Below are 24,384 nucleotides of genomic sequence, written 5' to 3'. Positions count from 1 at the left end.
CAACAATTACCATGCCCATCTTAGACTTCATGGGTGGTGTGCAGGCACCTGGTGCTACCTGCCCTTTCAAGTCACTGCTGAGCAAAGGCTCATTGTTTAGCGCGGACCTAATTTTTTTAAAAGCCTTGACGCTTTGGTCTTTGCTTGCGTCTTTTTTTTGTTGTCCCTTGTTTCCCCAGCGCAACGTTTACTCATACGAATCGCAATGTGGTAATGCAGAAACTTCGCAGCGGTTGAGTTTTAGGTTAATGGCATGGACGTTTTAGATGAAATGTACCAAGAGCGTGGTCGATAGCATATAAAAGGGCATCGCAGAGTCATTATGCTTCGGAAAAAAAGCCTTCTGCGTTATCGTGAGCCGCCGAAAGTATACTAAGAACACTTGTTCAGCAGGCGCCGACAACGCTTCGCGGAGCTGGCGGCATTCCAAGTTAAGCTTTTCATCATTTGTGATGGGCGTGCTGATGGCATTACACGCTCTCACAAATAGCATCCGACTGCGGCTTGCCGCAAAGCCAGGAAAAATTCTGTTTGCAGGTTTTCGCATTCTTCATGACGTCCTAATAAAGGTCCTGGCATTTGTGCGCACACCGTAGTAGGGCAAAACTTGCCCTTATCACTGTCAAGCGCATTATGAGCCAGACGTGGCGTCGTTACGTGAAAAGCCATTTCGCGCGAGTTTCCATGGGATGTGGACAAACGTGTTCGCTATGAAACAGCAGCACATAGCCAACTGAAAATGCGGTAACCTATTAGGAATAATCCTTACCATAATTATTGTGCGCGTGGGAGTAAGAGAAGTTTATTTATGTGGAGCAGAAATGTATTTTCCTCATTTCACTCAAATTGTTTTGCGTTCGCAGTGTCCATTGGTGCAGTGACCTAGGGCAATAAAATGAAGTTAGCGCTTAATAAAATTGCCGTACGTGGCGGCGATGCGAGATAAATACTAACTAGGAAATGACGCATGTGCGACTTGTACTGATGTGACTTACTCACCACTAGAGGGTTTTCTCTTTATTGTCTTATTCATTATTATAGCATGAGAGAAAAGCGCCGATTAGGTCTTTAATAGAGAAATTACTGTTCAGTATGAGATGGTAGGAAAAGTGGGACGCTATCTGATGTGCGATGGACGTACTGCATGCTGAATGAACACAGCGTCAAACGTTGGTCGCTAAAGATCTGTAAAAATTACAATGCATAAAGGCATCTCGTATCTCTTTTGTACAAAAAGGAATACGTTTTCCGGAGTGTGCCATCACTGAAGTAACAGCACGGGATGTTTACTTTCGCAAATTGCTAGATGGCGGTTAATATTTAATTTTATACGATTGGTCGTACTGTGACGTACATGAGGAGGAAAGTTCGTTTAGTCCAACACAGCAGCGTGTGGTTCTCTGAACAACTGAGATGAAATGAATTGCATTTTTATGTGGTGAGAAACTACTTAATCTCCAAAGGCTTATGCCCTGCGGGAAAAGAAAGGGCAGGGGTTCAGAATGCATAAATAGGCAAAAGTGCATTGCTTTACCTTTGCACAAATATAAAGAAAGTGATGATACAGGCCTCCGTGACCGCAAATGCTCGTTACTTTAGTAGCCTTATCCCGAATCCCGAGAACAGGTCTTATGATTTTAGATGTTTGATTAGATGACGTCGTTTGTGTGCGGACTCTAGCGCTTGTAAAGTTTGTACGAAGGCCTGTTGTCAACATAATGAGTTTATTGGACACTTGAATTATTTAAGAAAGGCGATAACGAACGCACTCGAAATACACTGTTCGCAGGCATTGGAAGTAAATCGAGGCATGCTGGCTCTGTGGCTTTTAGTCTTCGGATGCGTCTTCGGTAAGGCTATACCACATCTAAATTTATTACTTATTACTACGCGTAGGCACAGGCCGTTAGCCTAGTCATGAACTGATATACACCCCACGATTTTCGCGGTTTCGTGCTAATTCAGAAAAGAGTTAGGTTGCTCAGCGTTCTTACTTTACAGTCAAGTATTTCAATACGCGTAAAATCCCCGAAAGAAAGAATTCACTTTGCAAGGCTGTCAGGATTAAGTTATAGCGGCAGCTCAAGCCAACGGATGCATTGTCAGTAGTTCAGGAGAAAAAGGGCTGGTTAGCCGTCCCAAGATATATTAAAAATCAATGCAAGAAGCACTGACAGCGGGAAACGCTCTGGTTATATGAACACTTCAACCATCCGGAAGGTGACTCGACAAACGTCCTACAGCTTTTCTATTTCTGACGACCACTGGGCTACTCCACTCGTGGTTGTCATTTTGCCGAAACCACTGCTTTGCGAAGAGTATTGTTAAACAGAGGCGTAGCCGGGAGAGAGAGAGAGGGGGGGGGGGGGCGGTGTTAAAACACCCCGAAAAAGTTTTCGAGGGGCATGTGCCCTCATTATTTTGGCATTTTCTGTTGTTATTTCCCCCATACTTTTTAGCCGGTGGCGTATAACACCCCGTCCCCGCCCGCCTAAATGTTTCTGGCTATGCCACTGCTGTCAAATATGATAATACGAAGCCGAGATCTTATGCACAGACTGCGGTCTATTCCCCCTTTCCACTCAATTTGCACCGCGACGCATCGCTATAGATGCCAGCCGTGCAGAGGCAAGTTTTAATAAAGAACTATTCTATAATAAGAGAGTAATTTCTCATTGACATCCTCCCAAGGGCAGCCATGCGGCTGCAAAGGACAGCTGTACAGCTTTCGCAGAGACGTCGTCGTTAAGGAAACGTTTTGCTTGGGTCGATTAGTCAGTAATTAATCCTTTATTACAAATCTACTGCAACTTGGCGAATTCCACTAATAATTCCAGCCGACCAATGATTAGCGACACCAATGTTTCCTTGCTCTGCCAGTCTGTCTGTCCATGCCACGAAGCGAATATCTAAACAGACCATCTAAATTCTGGAACAACTAAAATATTTAGATTCCGCCTAATAGCAATGTGGGAGGTTTATATAATGAAAGGAATTTAAATGAGCTGAAAAGAAAATATTGCTTACATGGGTTTACCGGGAATCGAAACGATGAGCTGCACGAGAGACGTACCAACGCTAATAGAACTAAGATCAGTTGCCAAACTTTCCGGATTCGCCATGCTGCGGAAGCGGCGCGGCGGTTTTAACGCGGAGTGGCGCTGCCGTTAAAACAGGCTCCAGGTCACCGCCGAAGCACAAGCAGACGCCAAGAGCCCGGCCGTCCGGTAGAGCATGTAGCCTTCGGGAATGGTTACTGGCGTTCCAAAGAAACCAGTCAAACCTGAACCCTGTGTGGCGAAAATGCTACAAAACTTTGCTGACGCAACTCGAGCCATACAGGCGATCGCTGCTGAGCCAACGCTACCGTTGGCTGACACGGGTGGGTATTTTGTATTTTGGAAATTAACTTGGTTAAACGAGCTTCGCCCCGAAGTTGCAGAGAATATATCTACAGCAGAAGTTGGAGATCGCGCAGGCCACCGCCATATGCATCGTATACAAGGCCGCTAAAAAAAGCTTAGGTCAGTGCAGAGTCATTGCACGTGTTTCTGAGCAACCGTGCGTATATATATATACGCACGGTTGGGCCAGCGTTAAATTCAAACAGGACGTCACACAACTTTCCCGATTATCTATTTTATTTTTTCCAACAGTTTCGGACGGTGGACCGTCCTTCTTCAGGGCAGATTGAGAAATATATATATTCTTTTTTCTTGTGTGGCAACATGACAAAGCAAGCTTCTGGGATTTTATTGCGGACTTTATTTCCCTGCATACTTCCATCAAATTTACCCGTTATATTCCTGATTCAAGGATGAACTTTCTCGACGTGGAGATATCAGTAGCGGGTAACTTCCTCGCGACTACGCTATACAAAAAACCCGCGGAAAGACAGCAGTATCTTCATTTTCACAGCAGTCACCCGAAGCACTGCCAAACAAGTATCCCGTGCTCCCAGGAGCCCAGGTACCGAATGATATGCTCAATGCCACACTGTCACGACAAAAATACCAGGAAGAGATAGTCGATGACACACCCGTAACCTTGACCGTGCCTCTATCCTAGAAGAGGACGGTAGTACAAAGGCAAACCTAATCGTTTCCTATTCCTCGACAGCTCCCGGAGTGAACAACTTACTAAGCCGTCATTTTTTTAACATAATAAGACAGAGTTCTCGGTTGTCATCATTATTCAAGTAGCCACCACTGGTTTTCTATCACCGGGACAGAAACTTGAGAGACCTACTTTTGAATGCTAAAACCAAAAGGACTGTCGGTCGGATTGGGCGTCATCCATGCGGGAAATCTCGCTGCAGTGTCTGTCCGCAAGCTATTGGACACCAAACTAGTAAAGTCAAAGTCCGAGACGTTCGTGTTTTACATAAATTAGAACCTAGACTGCGACTCAAGCAATGTTTTTTATAATCTGCACTGTGAGGTTTGCGGGCAGGAGTATGCATCGGTCAGACAAAGACATCATTTCGCTTCCGCTTTAACAATCACAAAGCCCATGCATCATCCTTAGCCGATTTGTGCCTTTCCAAACACCAGCGTCTGCCACTGAACAGTTTCGAACATATTTCTGTCATTCTTCTACAGTCCGGATTCCCTCACACATCACAGTGAACAAAGAGAACTTAGGAAGTCCTACATGCTATAGACCATCAGAACGCGCGAACGCTAAGCATTGATCTTAAAAACTCAGCCACACGTTCACACTACGTGGAAGTCAGCCAGTTCTTTTATTATTATTATTTTTTGTCACGACTTCCGACCATTCCCTGATCAACATCCACGTTATTTTCAACAAAATACTAGTCATCCTTCAATCATCTAAGAACACAGAGACCACGTTACGGCTCCGCAAGCCGCAAACCTTGTCGGTACCAAACTTTTGTGTTTGATTTATATTTCACATTCAGTACCTAGATTTATTTAAAACTTTTTTTCTTCTCGTCTTTTAGGTATACTTTTTTTCTTACTCATAAGCTTTTGAATTTCTCTTTAGTAATTTCCTTCACCTTTATGAACATACGCCAAAGAAGAAAATAATGACACCATGACTGTCTCAAGGCCTTGTTCCCGATCCAAGCCTTTTCAAATATTGTAATTTTAAATTCGTTTTGCGCCATGCTTTCTTTAGTAACATATCTCCGTCCTTTTTTGTCCTCTCTCCTTTGAATTTGTCTTGCTTGCGCAGCACTTCTAGCACCATGCTCCTTCTTTTTTTTTTTTTTCCTGTGGTCACCTGTTTGTGTCACACGGTGTGAAAATGTTGTATGCTCACGGTGGCACGTGCCTTTCCTTCCTTTCTTTCCTGTGCTCGCCTCCGCTGCGGAGTCTATATTTCCCATACGTTGGCGAACTAAAATCAGTTGTGAGCGCAGCGATTGCCTGTGTCGTGTGTTTTTCTTCCTTGGTGCTCGTCTCTTTTTTGCACTGCAGTTATGTTGACGCCAGAGTGTGTTCCAATTTTACATGAGGCGCGATCAGCTGCGGCTGTAGTATATAACTCTAGTGTCTGAGCTAAGGAAGCTTTTCTGTTCAAATTTTGGTTTTATTCTTGTCGGGGACACCACTTTTTCTTACGCGTCAGTTTGTGGTATACGCTCTCATAACCGGCTCTGTACTCAAGAACTAAGCATTGCGTTTGCATTAACGAAAAAAAATTCGAGACTGAAGCTCACTATGTAGTAGAACGGTCACCTAGTCACGCGATTTACAGCGTTAACGCAGCCAGCAGGTGCCAAAAGCCACGCAACTGACTCCATGCGCGAAACATGATCATCAGAGAGTTGTTAGGCGAAGCGATTCTTGTTGCGGCATGACGCGCAGTGCGATATATCAAAATCCGCTGGACGGCAGTTCCAGAAGCGTAAACAATACTGCTGTAAGTTTGCTTGGGATTTGTAAGGGAATATTCTGAGAGTTCAAAATGAGCAACAATTTGATACATCCGAGGTACAGTGTACATGATTATGAGTATCCATTCAATTTTCTTGTTCCAGGCGACGCAATTTCCAGTGGAGGCAACAACAGCGGTAAGAATTTTATTTCGAAACGGGGAATAGTGGGAAGATTAAAAAAGGGTAGTGGTGCCGCTTAGTCTCTTCAGCATGTTTATTGTGGATACTTTGAGTTTTTCCGCGTGCTGAAACATGGAAAAAGGATTAAAAAAACAATGCGAGTAGCTTTGGCTACATCGAATGAGTATCACCCGAATTACTCTTTAGCGGGTAGCATTACATTATGCCCTTTTAGGCGTGCGTGAAAACGCATATCCAAATCATAATAAAAGCTTTTATTTGGCGCCATTAGCATTAGCATGCGTTTCTAATTTGTAATTGAAATCTGTGTCAATGTCTAAAGAAATACCTGTATTTCTCGCAAAGTTGAGATAGCTTATAATGCCTACAATTTCACTGCAGGGAATACTTATGCGCAGCATACAATGTGTCATATTTACAATTTTTGGTTGCGCATAGTAATTCGCTTTGTACTCTATTTGATATTCCCCTGGAATAATAGACATAATGTGCAGCCGTTTGTGTGTTAGGCTCTATTGAGGCGCTACAAGATATAAATGTAACTGACGACCCAGATATTCTTTGCTATTAAATACATGTTGCTTTAGTTAGTTTCATTTGGCTTCTATATTTTTAATAAGGGTCTTTTTCCTATCCCATCGCACAATTTTAAAAATTAAAGGTGGTGTTAGCGAAAGGGGATGATACCGTGCAATGAACACCTGTGATAACGTTTCTCAAAGATTAGGGGGGTGTTAACATATCCTTGGACAGTGATATCTTAAGAAAGAAGAATTTGCTTGAAGGGATTGAGAATCGGAGCGGGTATTCAGAATTTGAATATTGCTCACATATAACTGCTGATTTCATGCCACAGTCGTAGGTTTCATGTTCGTTTTATTGTAAAATCAGCGGACCTGATTTTTTTCTGCCCTCTCCTGTTCTCGGCTTTCACCACGTAGTCCCCGGAAGTATGCCTACAAACGCCGGTAAGCGTTGTTTCCTTATTTGTTTCTTGCAGACTTCAAATACCCAGAAGTAAGCTATTATATGGCCTAGAAATGTTCATTTATAAATATTCCTTCAGAATTGCCTCAAAGCTCAGAAGAGTATGGAGGCTAGTTGTATCTATAACTCACAAAGAGAATTAAATTTGTTTGTTCAGTGAAATATTATATGGAAGAACATTACAAGCATATTGAAATATTGCCCTAATGCACTGAGCACGCTTACTAACCTATTTATGTAAAGTGGGCATATAACGTATTATAGCGCCCGCCGACGCTATAAGGCGGAGGCGCTGAGATCAGCGGTACCAGCCCGTGTTAGAGGAAATAAAGATGCACCGCGCGTGCTCAGAGCGCAAACACGGCACGGGCTGTTCAGAATGAGAAGCCTGCCACGCTGGTCGTCTTGCTCTAGTGCTCCGCTGCGACCCTGCAAATTCGCAACAGTGGTGACTTCGGCCTAAGAAATGACAGACCCCAGCAACCTACCGCCCTCAGGCGACCTTGTGCCTGACGCTACCTTGCGCCAACGGGACGTCGCAGCTCTCCAGCTCCGCCTACCAACATTCTGGCCCAAGTGTCCGCAGATCTGGTTCGCCCAAGTGGAAGCCATCTTCCATCTGCACCACATAGGCATCTCGGTTTTGTCATTTACTTTCCAACCTGCCTCCTGAAGTGGCTCAAGAGGTGGCGGACATTATCGCTGGAACCTTGGGCGATCTCCGTACCAGCGACTAAAGCAGGGCCTTCTGGACCGCACCACGGCGTCCGAGAGTGCGCGCCTCCAGCAGCTGCTCACCTACGAAGAGCTTGGAGACTGCCGCCACTACCAGCTACTCTCTAGCATGCGGCAGCTCCTGGGCGAAAGCAACGCCGACTCGAATGGCGCACTACTGAGGCAGCTCTTCCTTCAACGCTTGCCGCAGTCCACCCGCCTCATCTTGGCTGCCGCGGGGGACTTGACCCTTGACCGCCTCGCCCAGAGAGAGAGAGAGAGAGAGAGAGAGAGAGAGAGAGAGAGAGAGAGAGAGAGAGAGAAAACTTTATTTCTAAAAGAAAAAAAAAAGAAACGAAGAAAAAAAAAAAGGGGGGGGGCAGTGAGTGGAGTCTTCATTTCAAGACCCCAGTGGCCTGGGATGCCGTTCTTGCCTGAGTTACCAGCCTACGCTGGGTCTCTAGATCAGAGCATTGCAGAGTGGCCTCCCACTGCGCCTCCGAATGGTGCATGTTTATGTGTGGAGGTTTGGGGCCTGTGCACCCCTATGTGACATGGTGGGCGGTGGGCTGGTCATTGCACCAAGGGCATATGTCTGTGTAGTGTTCTGGGAACATTATGTTGTATTGATGTAGGTTGGGGTAAGTGTTGGTTTGAAGCTGTCTCCATTCCCGCATTTCTTGTGCATTTAGACCCTTTAGACCGTGGACTCGCCCAGCTCGTTGGTCGAGTCCACGACGAGACTTCTCCTTCCGTCGCTTCCCTATCCTCTCCACCGGAGACCTCCGTCATTTCACAGTTAGAGGCCCGGATCGATCAGCTGGCCGCTTCTATCGATGCCCTTCGGACGACCCCTCATGCTCAGCACGGTTTCTCCTCAAAACCTCGCTGCCGTTCGTCTTCGCCGAGCGGTCCGCGTCTCTGCTGGTATCCCCGAACTTTCTAGCACTGCGCCCGCCAGTGCAGTCCACCATGCAACTGGTCGGGAAACGCGGAGCGAGATCGCTGACGGCGGCGTGTCACCTCGCTCTTCAACGTGGCCGCCTTTTCGTCGTCATGGACCGCATTTCTGGCCTGCGCTTCCCTCCAAGGCCGACCATGCTTCCAAGTCACATGGACCTATTCTCCGTATTTTCATATTTTGTATAACGCGCACAGAAGGGGAAACAGATCAGAATTTTATTGCGTGTTACAGTTTCTTTAAATAGGAAAAAATTGCTGACAATAAAGCAAGAGTTATTGACGCCATGAAGGAAACTAAATAGATGATGTGGTCGCATGTAAAAAGAAGACTGCATAGAAACTATGAAAGATTTTTATCATGTGGCTTGGTTTTTCTCTGTCTGGCGCTTGCTTTTGTTCATGCAGAGAATGCTGTTGCTGAGTTTCGAATGTCACTTATTTAAAAACACTGCTTTGCTCTGTTGTATAATTGAGAAATCTTTGTTGAATATTAGCAGCGCCAGTGTTCCATGAAATTGGTTAGAGATGTCCCCAAATCTATACATCTGCGCAGCTAACGTTTTATACATATCTTGTGAATTGGGTATATGGGAGTTTGTTCGAGCTCATATATATATATACTCATATGAAGCGAAATCCTAGTTCCTGAAAACATAAAAATGGCATATATTCTTAGTTTTCTACGAAAATCATGTCATTTAAACTTACACTATCTTAAAGGTCGGTTGTAGTTGCTTTGTAACTCAAAATACGGATTCACGTGCTGGCTCAAGTGAACTCAATATCGCCGGCAGTATTTATTTTCATAAGCCTAACCTGGCCTACTGCAGGAACAACATGTCTTCTGTGTTTCTCCAATTAGCCGTGTGCGGCACCACTTTGCGCTGTTCTATACGTACAGGCTACCTAATCCGATCCCACCCTGAAGGTTCTCTGATCCTCTGGAATGACAGCCTTCTCTTAAAGTCCCGTCTAATATCTTGAGGCCTTCACATTGTCAGATCATATTTATTTCTCGTATAGGCTAGGATGGTGTCAGCTCGTGTTCCGTTTATCTTGTCTTCTGCTATGTGCCAAGTTCATAAATTACACCTTGATTTTACATAGTTCCCTGCTCTTTCCAGGGTTTAAGTTCAACCCTTTTTTTAGCCTCTACGTTTCTGGTTTTTGGGTGTGTATGAAAGCGATATTTTCTTCTTGAGACAAGATGGTGCACTGGCACTCTCTATATGAGAGTGCCTCCAATATGTACCCCGCTCCATCACTATCCGTCTTGCAATTCCACCTTGGCCACTCGATCTGATTCACAAAGTGCCTTAGTAGATGTATATGACGGTTACCAACACTTAACTGGCTACCGTAAACAGGTCTGCGCCTTCCGATGGCGGTGAGAAATATTTTAGGCTGATGGGGAACAACTTTTAGACCTGTCATTATGCTTTTTTTTCTCGAGGTTCCCATAATGCTTTGTAATTTTTCTTTTTTGCTAATCAGACAGCAAATGTTATCAGCAGAAGTATTCTTCATTAGCTCACCAAATAGTTCTGCGCGGCTAGCCAAACTTGGCAATGGTATAATCCAAATGGTTGCCCGTTGTTTCTTTGAATACGGACCAGTACCGAGCAAGAAATTCTTGGCACACTTCGCTAAGTCGTGGGTATGACGGCCTCCTAGCTTGGTCAATTTGTCCGCAGTGGCGGCGGTATAGATTTCTTTGAGGTGGTGTCTTCTCATGTAGGTCGTGGCGGAATACTGCAGCAGCACGGTCAACCTGCTACTAAATACGGAGACGTTCATGGGGTAGGTTAGAAAGAATAAAGGAATGCGATTAAGTCTCCTTACGAACGGAAATCGCTAAAGTCACCATTACAGGACTGTATTAACTAACTGTATCGTCATTGTCATCTCTACTATCATCATCAGCATCATCACTATCGCTACTATCATTATTATCAACTAAGTTCGCCGTCATTATGCTGAATACTATCATCATCATTATCACTAACTTCATCGTAATTGTCATCGCTACTATGATCCTTACGCGAGACAAAGCGAGTTACAATCGCTTTCTCACGAGCCCTGCGTCTAGTAGTGGTATGCGCGCTCCGTTGGCGATCAGAGGCTCAGTGTTTAAATTTCCGACAAAGACAGATTTTTTCTTAACTATCATTTTATGGGGACATTTCCTGCGAGCACTTTCTGCGGACATATCCGCAGCCCACGAAACGACACGGGCTATCGCACAAAAAGGCACGTTGGGGCACTGACCAGTAGGATCAGGCTGCACGCAAGGTTTGATTTCTTGACCACAATTCTTTTTTTTTTATCTGCCACATAGTCGCAAGGGACTCGGATTGAAACAACTGTACTCTTGTACGTGAAGTGGATGCTTTACATCAACTGCACCTCTGCATATCGGTGCCATTACCACAGTTTATGTCTGTATATATCCTTTAGTTTGCTGCCGGAACAACAGAGTTAAATTTAATGAAACAGGGTTAAAGACTGTGTTCTAGAATAACTCCGGCAGCGACGTTGTGAGCAAAAAATTACGATCGTACCTCTGGCCCGTGTTTGCAAATCGCATAACCGAGCTCTGATCGGTCTGTGTGATGCTGCTAGATCACATCACAGAGTAAAATGGAAGCCGCTGCCAAACCGGGCTCCTCTTCCGAGGTGGCAAATGAACCAGCGGGATTCTTGTTCCTCAAGTCAGACACGCTACTCCAAAGCTACGCAAGAGATTTTGATCGTCTTGGTTAAATCGGAGCTTTATATCTATGGCGGGTGGCACGTATATGGTGGTACCTTACGGCTGTATGCTGATGAGCATGTATGTGAAATAAGAGGGCCATAAGTTATATATATATATATATATATATATATATATATATATAGATATAGATATTCTGGACAGATGCATCAACGTAGTTAAAAAAAAAACAGGCAACAGTTACACTAAGCAATCATGTAGAAGCGATCATGGAAGGTTGCTGGTCAAGCTCGCATGTCTTGGGAGGAGTGGTCTGCTTTTCTTTGCCTTTATTTGGCGAGTATTGATTTCACTGTTTTGCATTCATTTCAAACTAGTTATGACGGTATAATGTCCTCTAGCTACTGACTTATCCCAATTGTCTCCTTTAGGCGCCTCTGAGAAACACTCCTTGAAGCTATGATCTATTTCTTTTAATAATGAAGTTCACGTCAAATAGGCGGTAACAATTTTTATTTATTCGTTTTTACATACTGCAGCCTTGCGATGCTATTGCAGAAGTGCAGTTCAGTACAAAACAAAAAAACACAGAAATAAATATACAACATTAAGAACAGGTTTTTAACAATTTATCTAAGGATAATGAACGAACGTTGCCTGGTATACGATTCTAAACTTCAATGGTATGAGGAAAAAAAACTATACTTAAAAACGTTAGCGCGCGCGAAAAATGGGGAAATGTTCAGGACATTATGGCTCCTTGTAGATGAAGATTTGGAAAATGTAAGATAATTATGTAGTGAAGAAAAGCGAGGAGAATTGACTAAAACATGCACAAATTTAAGACATTCAAGATAACGACGTGCAGCAAGTGTACTGAGATCTAGTTGTTGAAAAAAAGCAGACTGGGAAATATCCAAGTCAAATCTCCTAAAAAAAAAAAACAAAAAAAAAAAAAACGCGCAGTTGTTTTCTGTACAGATTCTAGTTTGTTGACGTCACACCGTTTACACGGATTCCAAATAACACAATCGTATCGTGAATGAGAAGAATAAGAGGCCGGGTTATGTGTCAGGAGCTTAGTTTCTTGAGGAGCAGCGCGCAAAGTGTGGTGTAAGTGTCCTAGTCTTTTAAGGCCCTTATTACAGATGATATCAATGTTTTGCAGTTGACAGAGATTCATATTCATAGTGTATTCATACTCTCTACGTAAGTTGACCGTATTATATGGTATGTGAAGAAGAAAAGGCACAGACGTCGCAAAAATGACGCACAGGCAGTCTTGGAAAAGTTAATATTCATTTACCATGTGTTGAACCGGTTGCAGAATGTAGCGGATAAATTAAGGCTAATGTGATCAGATAGGAATTTCATGGTTCGATATGGAACGCTGTTGTCTGCGTGAAGGCGTAACTTTACTGAAGGGTTAACTGGTAGGTCATTAATACACAAGATGAACAGAAAAGGACCTAGGACTGAGCCTTTAGGTACCCCAAATTAGACATGAACTGATGATAAGTTGCTAAAGTTGAATTGTACGTACTGGGGGTGCTGGGAAAAAAAGTCTTAAATCCAGTGAACCTGGGAAGAGTTCTTTAGTATAGCGGACAGCTTGATCGTTAGGTTAGGTATGAAACTGTGTCGAAAGCCTTTGCAAAGTCTATAAATATAGCCCCAACCTGCTCACCAATATCGAGCGAACTGCTGATGTCATGTACAAATTCTGTCGGTGGAGGTACGGCACTGAAGCCACAACGTAAACCATATTAGAAAACACTATGTATGTTATTAGTCTCAATAAATTCTACGATATGTTTAAAGATAACGCGCTCCAGTAGTTTACATGAATGCGTCAAAGAAATAAACTTGCCCAATAGGTAGAACGATGAGACGTCACGGACAGGACAGACAGGCGCTCTTGTCTTGTCGTCACATCTCTTTGTTCTTCTACTTATTGCGCATGTTTATTCTTTTTGCTAATATGAACCAACTCGCCCGGACGTAAGTACCTAATGAATGTGCTCTTAAGTAAATAGGCCTGTAGTTAGATAATATTTGTACATCACCAGAATTCAATAGGGGCAGTTCAATGGCTAGTTTCTGCGAAGAAGGAAGGGTACCAGTTGTTAGCGATTTCCTAAATATAACTGTAACGTACCGGCTGGAGAAAAGTGAGTAACAATAAATGCAACAGGAATGTCGTCAGGACAGCACAATTTCTTGTCATAGGAAGTTAATATCATTTTCAGCATACCTTCAGTGGATACTGACACATCGCCGATGGATCAATATGATTCAAAAGCAAAATCTGGAATTACTGACTTGTCTCTCTAAACACTGAATGGAAGTAGTGGTTCAAAACAGAACTATTTGTTACCGATTCAAAAACTGCAACATTGTTTAGGATCAGTGTATTCGAAGTGGACCTAGGTGGTAAAACAGACTTCCAGAACTTGTGGGGATAAGCCTTCATTAATTTAGGCAAAGTAACCTTGCAATAAAAATCTTTGGCAGCGTTTATTTTAGCACGAAGCTCCTTCCTGGCGCTAGAAAACTGACCGATCTCTACGGGGTTGCCAGAACGCCTTGACCATCGTAGTCTAGCAATCTAGCAATCCGGCGTGATAAATACAATACGTCTCAAGTTATCCAGGGAGTGGCAGTTTAGTTTTCTTTGTTTTTAAAGGAACGAAACGATTGATGCATGTTTCTACAAAATGTTCGAAGAAAGCTGTCAAAGTATTGATATTGCTTTTGTAACGTATTTGCTCAAACTCTCTAAAGTAATCACCTAGAGTGCCTGTAAATGCTAGATCCTCTGCGTGGTTAAAATCAGGAAAAAGTCAGTAGGCAAAACGAGGATTTGGAACGGTACAAAGAACTGAATCTAACACGGCTTTGTGATTGGATACCCTTTCAATCACATCGCACTCATAACCGTTGTTAAGAGATGAGGTGAGAAAGATCAAGTCTAGAACTGCCACTTGCTGAGCGCATTCTTGAAACAACTTGACTGAAGCCGCAGGACAGTAGCTCCCTTTCAACTGACACTTCATGTCCGCTTGCTGCCATGGATGACCAGTCAATGCCAGGTGCGTTAAAATCCCCCATGAAAACAACGTATGAAGAAAAGGTAGTGTAGTCATGTAATAACTTACTCAGAGCATGTAACTGATCGATATCGCAACCAGGCGGACAATAAACAGCTCCTATTATCAAAGGTGAGCTTTCTAACTGGACTTTGCATCACAAAGACTGAAACGGCGAACTGAAAGCTGAAATGAGTCATTGCATGCTTTGATCAAGCATGTCTGATACAATTTTGCTGCAAAAGAATTTCGAAGTGCTTTCAAGTATCTACTAAGTATCCTGTCACAACGTGCAGTTTTAGCTGTAATTGATTTTTCAAATTAAATATGCTGGCTAATGGTATCTTACGTGCATAACTATTTTTTATTATTGATGTACGCTTTTTGACAGCTATACCTGGATGCGGGGAGGCTGAAACTACCACAGGTAAGTTTATAATTGATAACATACTGCAGTGCAGAGATTGATCATTATCGGCATTTTTGTTTATGACAAATTTCGCCTGCAGAAAGAACTTTGTATTGTTTAACAGCGAATGTGTCCGAAGAGGCAACTTTAAGCAAGATTTTGCTTCTGTTCGGACTTGCGAAGGACACACTTTGGTGCCTGCGAAATCATGCAACTAAATGTTCTACGCACAGAAACGTCTAGACAGAGGGAGCTGTGACAAATGTGTACGCTGCTGCAAGAAGCATAACGCAGCAAGATGGTCATGACAAGCTTTCCAAATTAGTATACCAGGACAAAATATTTCCTGAGGTATACGCTCCCACTTAAACCCAAAATACGCTGTATCTATTTCGGAAACTTAGTTTTTCAATTATATAAATATATTACGAAAGAAAGTTCACGTCTTTTTAGGTGACTGGAGTTTTCTTCACAGCATTTCTGAAAATGCGCCTAAGCCGCTTTTAGTATGCCTTTACTTTGTTAAATGTTATCATTTCGCTGCTTTGTGGAGTACAAAACATACACTCGGAACACAACTGCGCCCCTTTAAGACAAGGCTGCTTTTAAATAAAACGCAAACTGCGGTCTATTGAAATGAACCTGAGTGAATATCACATACGAATGATACCAGTGTGGTTTAATGGCCAAAGAGATTGATAAAAATTTGGTACTTGATAAAAATTTGGAACTAAGGTAAATATTGATTAGAGAGTAAGTGTTTCTCTAGAAGTACACCTCCATACTAGCAGTGTAACGAGGGTATATAATTTTTTTTCTTCCCGTTACCGGCAGGATTACAAATTTTTTGCATAGTAACGTGACTTTTTTTTTTCGAAACGGTTTCCTTGGTATTCTGCTGTGTGTGCAGCCAGCCACTGTTAATGGGCACTGGAATCGGAACAGATAGCTTACAGCCACGCTTAAAATACACATTCTGCAAGAGTTGTATACAGAACAAGTGCCGTAGTAGACAAGGCGAACATCACTGCAGGTGATTGCTATCTGGTAGCATTTAATACCTACCCGTAGCCTGCAGGCATTCTTTTTTTTATTCATTATATCATCCCAAAGAAGAGAAATATGAAACCTGCACCTACACAGAGAAATTTTAATAAAAAATAACCATGAAATTGTAGCTTGTTCTGAAATAAAGTACTAACCACTAAATTCTGTGTTTAATTTACTTCTTTTCTACATATAAACTATGTACATAACTGATTCATGTTTTATAATGGCAGCACGTAAACACATATCACCAAATGAAACCATCGGCTGAATTTGCCGCATTAGTGCCAAAAGTTCAAGGTGAATGAAGTGTATGTTTCTGACACCTAAAAAACTTGATGGCAGAGGCAACTTTACAGTTCATGAAGCAAGTCAAACTAAAAAAAAAAAAATAGGAACCACAAATCAGGAGAAGCCGTTTACAAGGGTTATTCCTTTATTTGAGGCGCATTCATGATGTTAGAATTTTGAGCTTAGAAAGGAAGGATGTAATCGTTTTTTTCCATTCGGATGACTGCCCCGAATTAGTATGGAATTGCGTGCGCTTGCTCTGTGCTTTTGAAATTTTCTTCACCTGCACATAAAATTCGTGTTGTCAATAAAGGTATGCTGCAGATTTGCTATTGCGCATTGGAAGAGAGGCATGTATTTTCAGATTGTGGCGTACTACCAAAGCTGCGTGGATAACCAATGTTTTGCGTTCTTAAACTTTCAACGTATTCTTAAGATTACAAGAATGCAAAGTTTGGGGCAATGACAAAGTTTCATCAGATAGGCGCGCGAAACTTTAACACAAGGACGGTTCACTAAAACAAGACAAGACTGCTACGTGAATCGTTCTTGTTTTAAAGTTTAGCGCGCCTACCTGATGATGGAAAACCAACTAGCCGCCATTACATTACATAATATTTCATGCAAACGTTATGCCACTCGCTGAAACGTTATACAGAAAAGGTGTGGCGCAGAATACAAAGCAAAAGGACAGACACGCATATAAAAGGCCCATCACGAGAGAATATTTCTAGAAATAGGGATTAGTTGTCAACATGTGATGACACGCAGTGCTGCACGTAACAAATTACTACATAACACATGTAGTAGTTTCAGGCCAGTACACGTTTCTAGCTCAGTTGATTTATGAGAATGGAAAAACATTTTTCGGAGAAATAACTTTGACAAGAGAAGGCAATACGGGACGATGCATTCGACTTGTTTTGTACTGATTTTTATGGTAAATTATGTGTAAAACATATCCTTTATTGTACTTCAAAATGAAAATGTTGGACGGCACCATGGCTGCCTGCACAAAGTGGACCTATTGGGGTTTAGAGGAGCGGAAAATAGTCTGGCAGAAATGGGTTCAAACTACGTCATGCGGTTGATGTCTACAATAAAACTTAGGTAAGATAAATGACAAATAGTCGAAAGAATCTGCGGTGCTTTCCATATTGAATGCCCATCTCTCAGTGCTATTCTAGTGGTAATTTATTTGCGCACAAATAATTGTAAATAGCGTTTCGTCACTATAATTTAAATACTGATTTTGTATACTGCGTGTATTCTTTGTAGCACCACCTGCGGACAACCCTAAGCATTACGGTAAGTTTCGGAACGGATGCTATGTGTATATATTTTCAATAAACAATAACATATTACTCGCACCAGGCGCTCAAAAGACTACTCCAAAGCTACGGACCGTATATCTAACGACATTATATAATGTGCCATGCATTCAGGTAAGAAATTGTTTGATAATATGCATCTGTTTGTTTCTTAGGATTCATAAATGCGCACCTAATGCTCTACAATATACAGAATTGCCCGAAGCGCTGGTAATCTGCAAGTAATCCAGATGCTTTCTTTCTCTGGGCTACTTGAAAAAAGCGGCTCGTTTTCGTCTTGTACATGTCTATTTTTCGATCTTGTAAGGGATCGCGAGGCCACAACCATGTCTCCCCTGTCTTGGGACATGGAGGATACTTGTTGCGTTCTAGCCTGATGGTGGTGGTGAAAATATTTACTGCCAAAAAATGTAAAAGGGTGCAAACCTCCTCCCATACATGACACGAGGCAGTGTTCAGGGGCTGTCCTTACAGAGCAAAGGCCAGCCCTTGGAAGGCTATCCTCTTTAGGGCGTCGATGATAACCCAGCGCTGGTCTGTAACGATGGAGTTGGTCAGGAGAGTATCTCAGTATGGCTTCGCCGTGGTTGGAGATGGAGGGCGAGAGAAGGTAGCTAGAACACTTTGGTCTTGACACCTTTAAATGATCAGACATTTTAATTTCGTTTCCGCTGCTGGCATCTAGCGGCAGTGTAAACATTGCACAGTCCTTTTTGTATAGGACTTTTGCCTTCGTTACCTGCCATTTTTGTGGCGTGTCCTTTCAGATCTTGCGCCACATGGCACCAGTGAATGAACCCATGCTACTGCTGCTTTGATTGCTGATTATACCCATCTGCTTATAGCCATCTGCTGCTTATAGCCACGCAGTTGTGTACCGTTGATTCATAGCGATCTGTTATTTCCCAGCGCCAGTACCGTTGACTCATAATTTCACTCACTGGTTTTCACAAATTCGAGATCGCTGACTCTCCCAAACAGATCAAGTTCTGCCAGCGTCCGCTCTAGCTCTTGATTAAACCGATCTTAATCGCATAGTTTATATTTTAAGGTGTTTTCTCGTAGAGAAGCGTTTTCCCTCCATTCACGTTTGCAGTTCACCTGGTGTTTTAGAGCACGGCTGTTATGTGCCAGTTCCTGGCTTAAGCGCCACCGGCATCTGCCTAACTAGTGAGCAACTTTACGGTGGCCCTGGGCGCCGCTCTGTGACAGCTGGCACTGGTCAACCTGGGACGTAAGTTCTGCTCGGCCTGCCACAACCTTGTATGCAGGATTCTGCATACAAGGTTGTGCCACATCCTGTATGCCACAACCTGCATACAGGATTCTGCGGAATACCGACGTCTCAATGGATATCCTGAGGGGCCAATTAACGTCATCACGTCCTACACTGAAACGAGAAGTTTTAGTGCATTCCTGGACAGGGTGCCTCAGGTGGCCAGCTTATTGCCAGTATTGTGAACAGTGGTGCTGCTAAGCCTGCAGAGTGACTTGGGCAGCGGAATAAGAGCGCAATGGGAATTTGAAGTGAAAGGCGCCGAGGAGAGCAGTAGCGGTCGACGTTGGGACCAAAAAACCACGACGGTGCCCGTGGTACGTAGAAGCTGGAAGATAACATGGATTGCTTATACAGCGGGGCAGAATACTATCAAGAACTGGGGAAGGATTGAATTCCATTTGAATGACGTTTATCGGAGACCATAGAGAATATGCTCAAACTGCACAAATATATAAAAACATTTCTCTGAAAAATTTACGCTCGCTATATAAAGAATTATAATACCGGGAGAGCTTGCACAAATATCGAATTGCCAAGTATAGTCATCAGTGGCATTTTTTTCAAGCTTGCCTCTCTGCTTCCAGATAGAACCCCACTTCTAGGGTAGGTAGGCAAGCAGAGGTCCTCGCTTTGCGTTCAACGTAGTTTTTTCTATCGGCTCAAATGCATACACAAGATTACTTCGGAAGAACAGAATTTCGATGCATCGATCCACTCTATCAGATTACGGTGCCAGCATTCGCCTCCACCTTCACTGTATGCTGTTGTGAGCTGCCGCTCGCTGCTGTACAAGCTGTGTACGTTACCTCCGCCTTGCTGGGGGCCGCCAGTGGCAGGTAACCCTTTGGAACACATCCTCCTGTGTTATGTGCCTCCTCAATCGCTCACGGCTAACATGCCTGGCTGTTTTATTGGTCTCCTTCTTCACTGCCTGCATGCCTCTTCTTTACACAGGACTCCCCCAGTTGTTTTTATGTGATTTTCAATGGCAAATTAAAATGGTAAAGCCTCTTTTCTTTGATATTGTGGTGTTCTATCTGTACTACATGAGGCAAGGTCTTTTCACCTCCACCATAATCTGATGACATATTTTGGGCAGTGTTCTATCTCTTTAATGTATTTGTTCATGGTTGAAGGAGAAGCTGTTGAACACAAGACAGGCGATAACCAAGTTCAGCTAAGAAGGCACTAATATTACGCTTCACCTGACTAAACGTTTAATATTTGTGCCCTGCATACAGCGACAGCGGCTTTTTCTAGGCAGTTATATGCTCATACATGTAAATCGCAATGCACAACGCAATACTCGGTGCCCCTTACACTTTCCGACCTATCGATCGTCTAAGAGAAATACGTTAACAAAAGTTCTTTTTTGTACAAGCGTGCAGCCACTATTTCCCTGGACAAGCGAGAAAGATGCTCAAACGAAATCAGAGGGAGTGTAAAAATTGAAAACTTTATATTAGAAGTAAAGGATCAAGCAAGGCTGGTTACCGCAGTGCGTATCTATTTTGTTCTCATAATGTTTTCTCTTTTTTCCAGCTGTAGTGACTGACAAATATGGGTGCGAAGTCAAGGTTATCGGATCATGGTTCACAAAGGTACCCCACTTCGACACTACGGATGCATTTTGGGAGAAAGCGTATTGAGAACGATGTAGTGTATTCGTGACGGGGTAGAGAAAAGGATGTGCGAACGGCTAGTTGCAGTGGTCCTTGAGTTTTTAAGCTTTCATCATTAGCGTCAGCACTTTTCGTAGCTTCAAATAAAGCGTGAAGGCTGCTCTTGGACAGAGCATTGCAGCTAATGAATATTTATACTAGATTTCACACTTCATAAAACCTATTGGGTTTATGCACATTTCAGGCTCTTACTTATGCACTTGTTTGAGTAACAGGAGTGAATTTTCACTACAATGTGTCGAGTGGGACCCGAAAAATGGCGTTTATATTTGTAAAAGTGAAATTCTTCATAGTACACTGCATAAAACTGTCAAACATTTTAACTTTAGCTATAAAAAAATTGATAAGCCTGCTTCTAAGAACTTATTGTGTGCGCTAGCACAAAACGTTAATTCAAAGCTGCCATCAACAGAATATGTAGCGATTCAGTGAGAATTTATTGAATGTGTTTCATCATGATCTTAAATACAGTAATGGTGTTCGTACTTGCTATCTTGGCTTCGACAGATAGCACTCTGTCGAGTGTCGCTCAAGGTCGTTGTGAATACTTGAAATGCAAAACAAGAAGCATGGATCTTAAACCATCTGCTTTGTGGAGCGTAAATAAATCTGTTCCAGTGTTTTACTACACATTGCCGTTTTCGGGATAGAATCTCGGCCGCTTTTCTACGGAGGCGAAAAGCAAGGCGCTCGTCTGCAATGCGATGTCAGAGCACGTTAAAGAACCCCAAGTTGTCGAAATTTTCAGAGCCCTCTACTATAGCGCCTCTCATAGTCTTAGTATATTGCTTTGGAATGTTAAACCCGACAAACCAAATTAAACATTGCCGTTTGCCCCCAAGTAAATCCCATAACGAAATCTCAGAATTTCATGGGGAAACCCAATTGCCACTGAAGGCTACAAAAGTAAGCATGGCGGACTTTGCGCCTTGTAAGCATTATATATTGTTATCACAGAATACAATAATTCATAATTGAATAATTGAGGTGAAGACACCGCTTGCACGCTAATTTTAATTTTTCTTGCGATGTGCATAAATGCAAACGTGGTGATGCACAGAACCTTCACATGACCACCAAAAGAATTATTTTTGATTGTATTGGAAATTCTTGTGTTTTTGTTTGGCTGCGTACAAAATTCCCGCCTTCATGTTTATCATTATCTCCAAAAAAGTCACGTCGTTCGACCACTCTCCTGTAAACGCCTTTTAAAATAAGGGCATCCCATTTACATTCGTGAAGATGATAAGAGTTACGATATAAATGACGGTGTTCATTCATACTCCGGGTGACAGAATACAAGCATTGCAGAGCACGGAATATAAAAAGAAACGTTAATAGACTACTATGCCCAAACCACACGTGGCCCAAATGATCACGATAGGACTGCAGTAATGAAGGGTATATCATTTTAGGGCTACAATTTACTTGACGTATTTAAGATGTTTGTAAAATAATTATAAATCAGGCCTAAAATCGGAATGCAGATGTGGAATGCGCTTAATTGCTGAGCGTATTTGCGCATAAAAATACAGCGCAGAGGTGTTGACATAATGGCTCCTGGTCTCATGTCGAAGCTCTTAATGAGGCACAAATGGAAGACAATGGATGGAATTACTTTAGGAGCAGAGAAAAATAATGCTCAAATATTGCTTGGGAAATTTGATCAAAAGAGAGGTATTTAAACCTTTTCAATTCCAATATCGAACGTGCAGACTAAAACTTAGAACAACGAGCAGTAAACTAAACAGCATGAGGGACACTGGAGCGGGGAAATGGGCTACTTTAAAAGACAGGTAAAAGAACGCAAATCATTAGAGGTAAATAATTTTCAGGAATGAAAAGCAGGCTCTTAACTATCGAGGAATGAGAAAGGCATACCTAGAATGGTATGATATATTAAGAGAAAGTATCCGCGCTCGAAGCGTGACGAGGATCTCAGACTGTCACACTGAGATATATTCCAGGTAACACTGGAATCCGTGGTAATGAGGTAGTGCATCGCCTCGCCAGCGAATGTCAGCACCGGGTAACTAGGAGTCCCTGGTCTTATCCACCCAACTGGTATGCTACCCTCCACTAGAAAATACGAAATCAGCCTTCACTTTGACAGCATTGGAGAAACTCTTCGTACATTTCCTCTACCCTCACTACCACCCAAATACGCATTCTTCGACACATACACCTACATGCACTGTTTACTCCTGCCCATCATCCTGCATCAGACATTCTACCCCATGCCCGATTTGTTCTGAACCCTATTTTAACATACAGTACTGCATCTTTTCCAGCCCTACTGAGATTCAATACTTTTACTTTCCCCACCCTTCTCCCCCAACACGGAGGGCTTGGTTACCCTTTGACCCGCTGAAGGATCAGCAGGCTTTGGTGATCGTGGCCTAAGCCATTCTTGACATTTTATATTGCGTTTTATAAAAGTTTCTTCCTCCTCCTCTTCCTCTGTTGGTAACCGAAACTACAAAAGTAATTTGACTCTGTCACACAATGGTTATGTGGGGTAAATATTCACAAAAAAAGAAAATATTTTACTAAATATGGCAGCTTTCATCGCGACTTCTACTCTGCCAGTTAGCTTCTGAATCCCCATTTAATCGCTGCTCAAGGTGGATAAGTGGGTTCGTGGAGGTGCTGCACGGGAGTCCCAATATTTTTGCGCTAATTTTCTCGTCTGCCCGAGCGTCCGTCCGCCTAACCAGAGCAGCAAGAATGACGAATTGGATTATATTGTTTTCAAGAACAGTTAGAACTATTCTGAATTGCACGAAATTTCTCTGAAGAGTCTATAAAAAAAAGAAAGTTAAGTTTTTATTGAGTTTTATGATGTAAAATCATTCCTATGCATCAAATGAAAGCATAGGAAATCGCTGTCACTGGCGAAATTATCTGACAAATACAGTTTCCCTAAAACGCGGGCTTCATTCAGATGCTAAACAATACAGGAAAAATCAACAACAAAGGTTTTACGGAATTTGTTTTCGCGAAAGAAATTGTCGTGGGCGGCTTAGAGCCTACGTGCGCGAAATAGGAAGTAGAGAGAGGAACAGGGTTTATATGTCTTGTTTGGCAATGGGTGCAAATTTTTCGTCTCTTACACGATTCTATAATATATTGCCGCATAGAAGACGACGCCAAAGATGATGACTGGGCCCCACAAGCGCGAGCCTGGAAGAGAAGGAAGTTGGAGCGCAAGACTCGTCCAGGTTGATTTATTAAACCCGTCCTATCTTTGGGTCCTCCTTGGCGTTCAATCGAGACGTGACACTGGTGGAGGTGCTGGGTATGCATAAGACTCCTTCCGGCAGTCCACAGCGAATCCCAGACATCGACACGCCTGTACATCGCGCTAGCCGCCGCCTTCTAGGCCTAGCCCCGGAGTACAACCATCTGCCAAGCTACTCTTCAAACGACCAAGTCCATCAGGTCTCCAAAGCCATGGCACATCCCAACCCTACGCCGGTGACTCTTCAGAACACCAAGGTGCCGGAGTGCTTTCGCGGGGAAGCGTTTGAAGATGTCGAGGACTGGCTTGACCAGTTTGAGCGAGTGGCCAAGATTAATCAGTGGAGCGAAGATCACAAGCTTTGCAATGTTTATTTTGCCCTTCAGGATAATGCTAGAACGTGGTTTGAAAACCACGAGGCCAGCTTATCCACATGGAACGACTTCCGCCGCCAGCTTGTAGACACCTTTGCGAGAACTGATCGACGCGACAATGCGCTGCGCCTGCTTGAAGTGCGTGTCCAGAAGCCGAATGAGAGCGTGGCTATGTTTGCGGAAGACATGGCTCGCCTTTTTCGCCGTGCCGACCC

The 24,384-nt window shown here is 43.0% G+C and overlaps 1 protein-coding gene across 1 annotated transcript in view; it reads left to right on the top strand.

The window, feature by feature from the left end:
• The first annotated feature begins 1,718 nt into the window (after positions 1-1,718).
• The window catches only part of LOC146190118 (uncharacterized), a 46,952-nt gene continuing 24,286 nt past the window's right edge, over positions 1,719-24,384 (top strand). Inside the window, exons 1-6 of the mRNA XM_084603383.1 lie at positions 1,719-1,850; positions 6,011-6,043; positions 6,991-7,017; positions 14,907-14,942; positions 17,541-17,570; positions 20,415-20,473. Coding sequence (XP_084459509.1) covers positions 1,811-1,850; positions 6,011-6,043; positions 6,991-7,017; positions 14,907-14,942; positions 17,541-17,570; positions 20,415-20,473 — 225 coding nt within the window. The 5' untranslated portion in view covers positions 1,719-1,810. The remainder of the gene's footprint in view (positions 1,851-6,010; positions 6,044-6,990; positions 7,018-14,906; positions 14,943-17,540; positions 17,571-20,414; positions 20,474-24,384) is intronic.

The sequence above is a fragment of the Amblyomma maculatum genome, chromosome 5, assembly GCF_055883805.1.
Source record: "Amblyomma maculatum isolate TAMU_Amacu chromosome 5, ASM5588380v1, whole genome shotgun sequence".
Lineage (NCBI taxonomy): Eukaryota > Metazoa > Arthropoda > Arachnida > Ixodida > Ixodidae > Amblyomma > Amblyomma maculatum.
The sequence above is the reverse complement of the archived record's forward strand: the minus strand, read 5'-3'. Positions and strand labels throughout refer to the sequence as shown.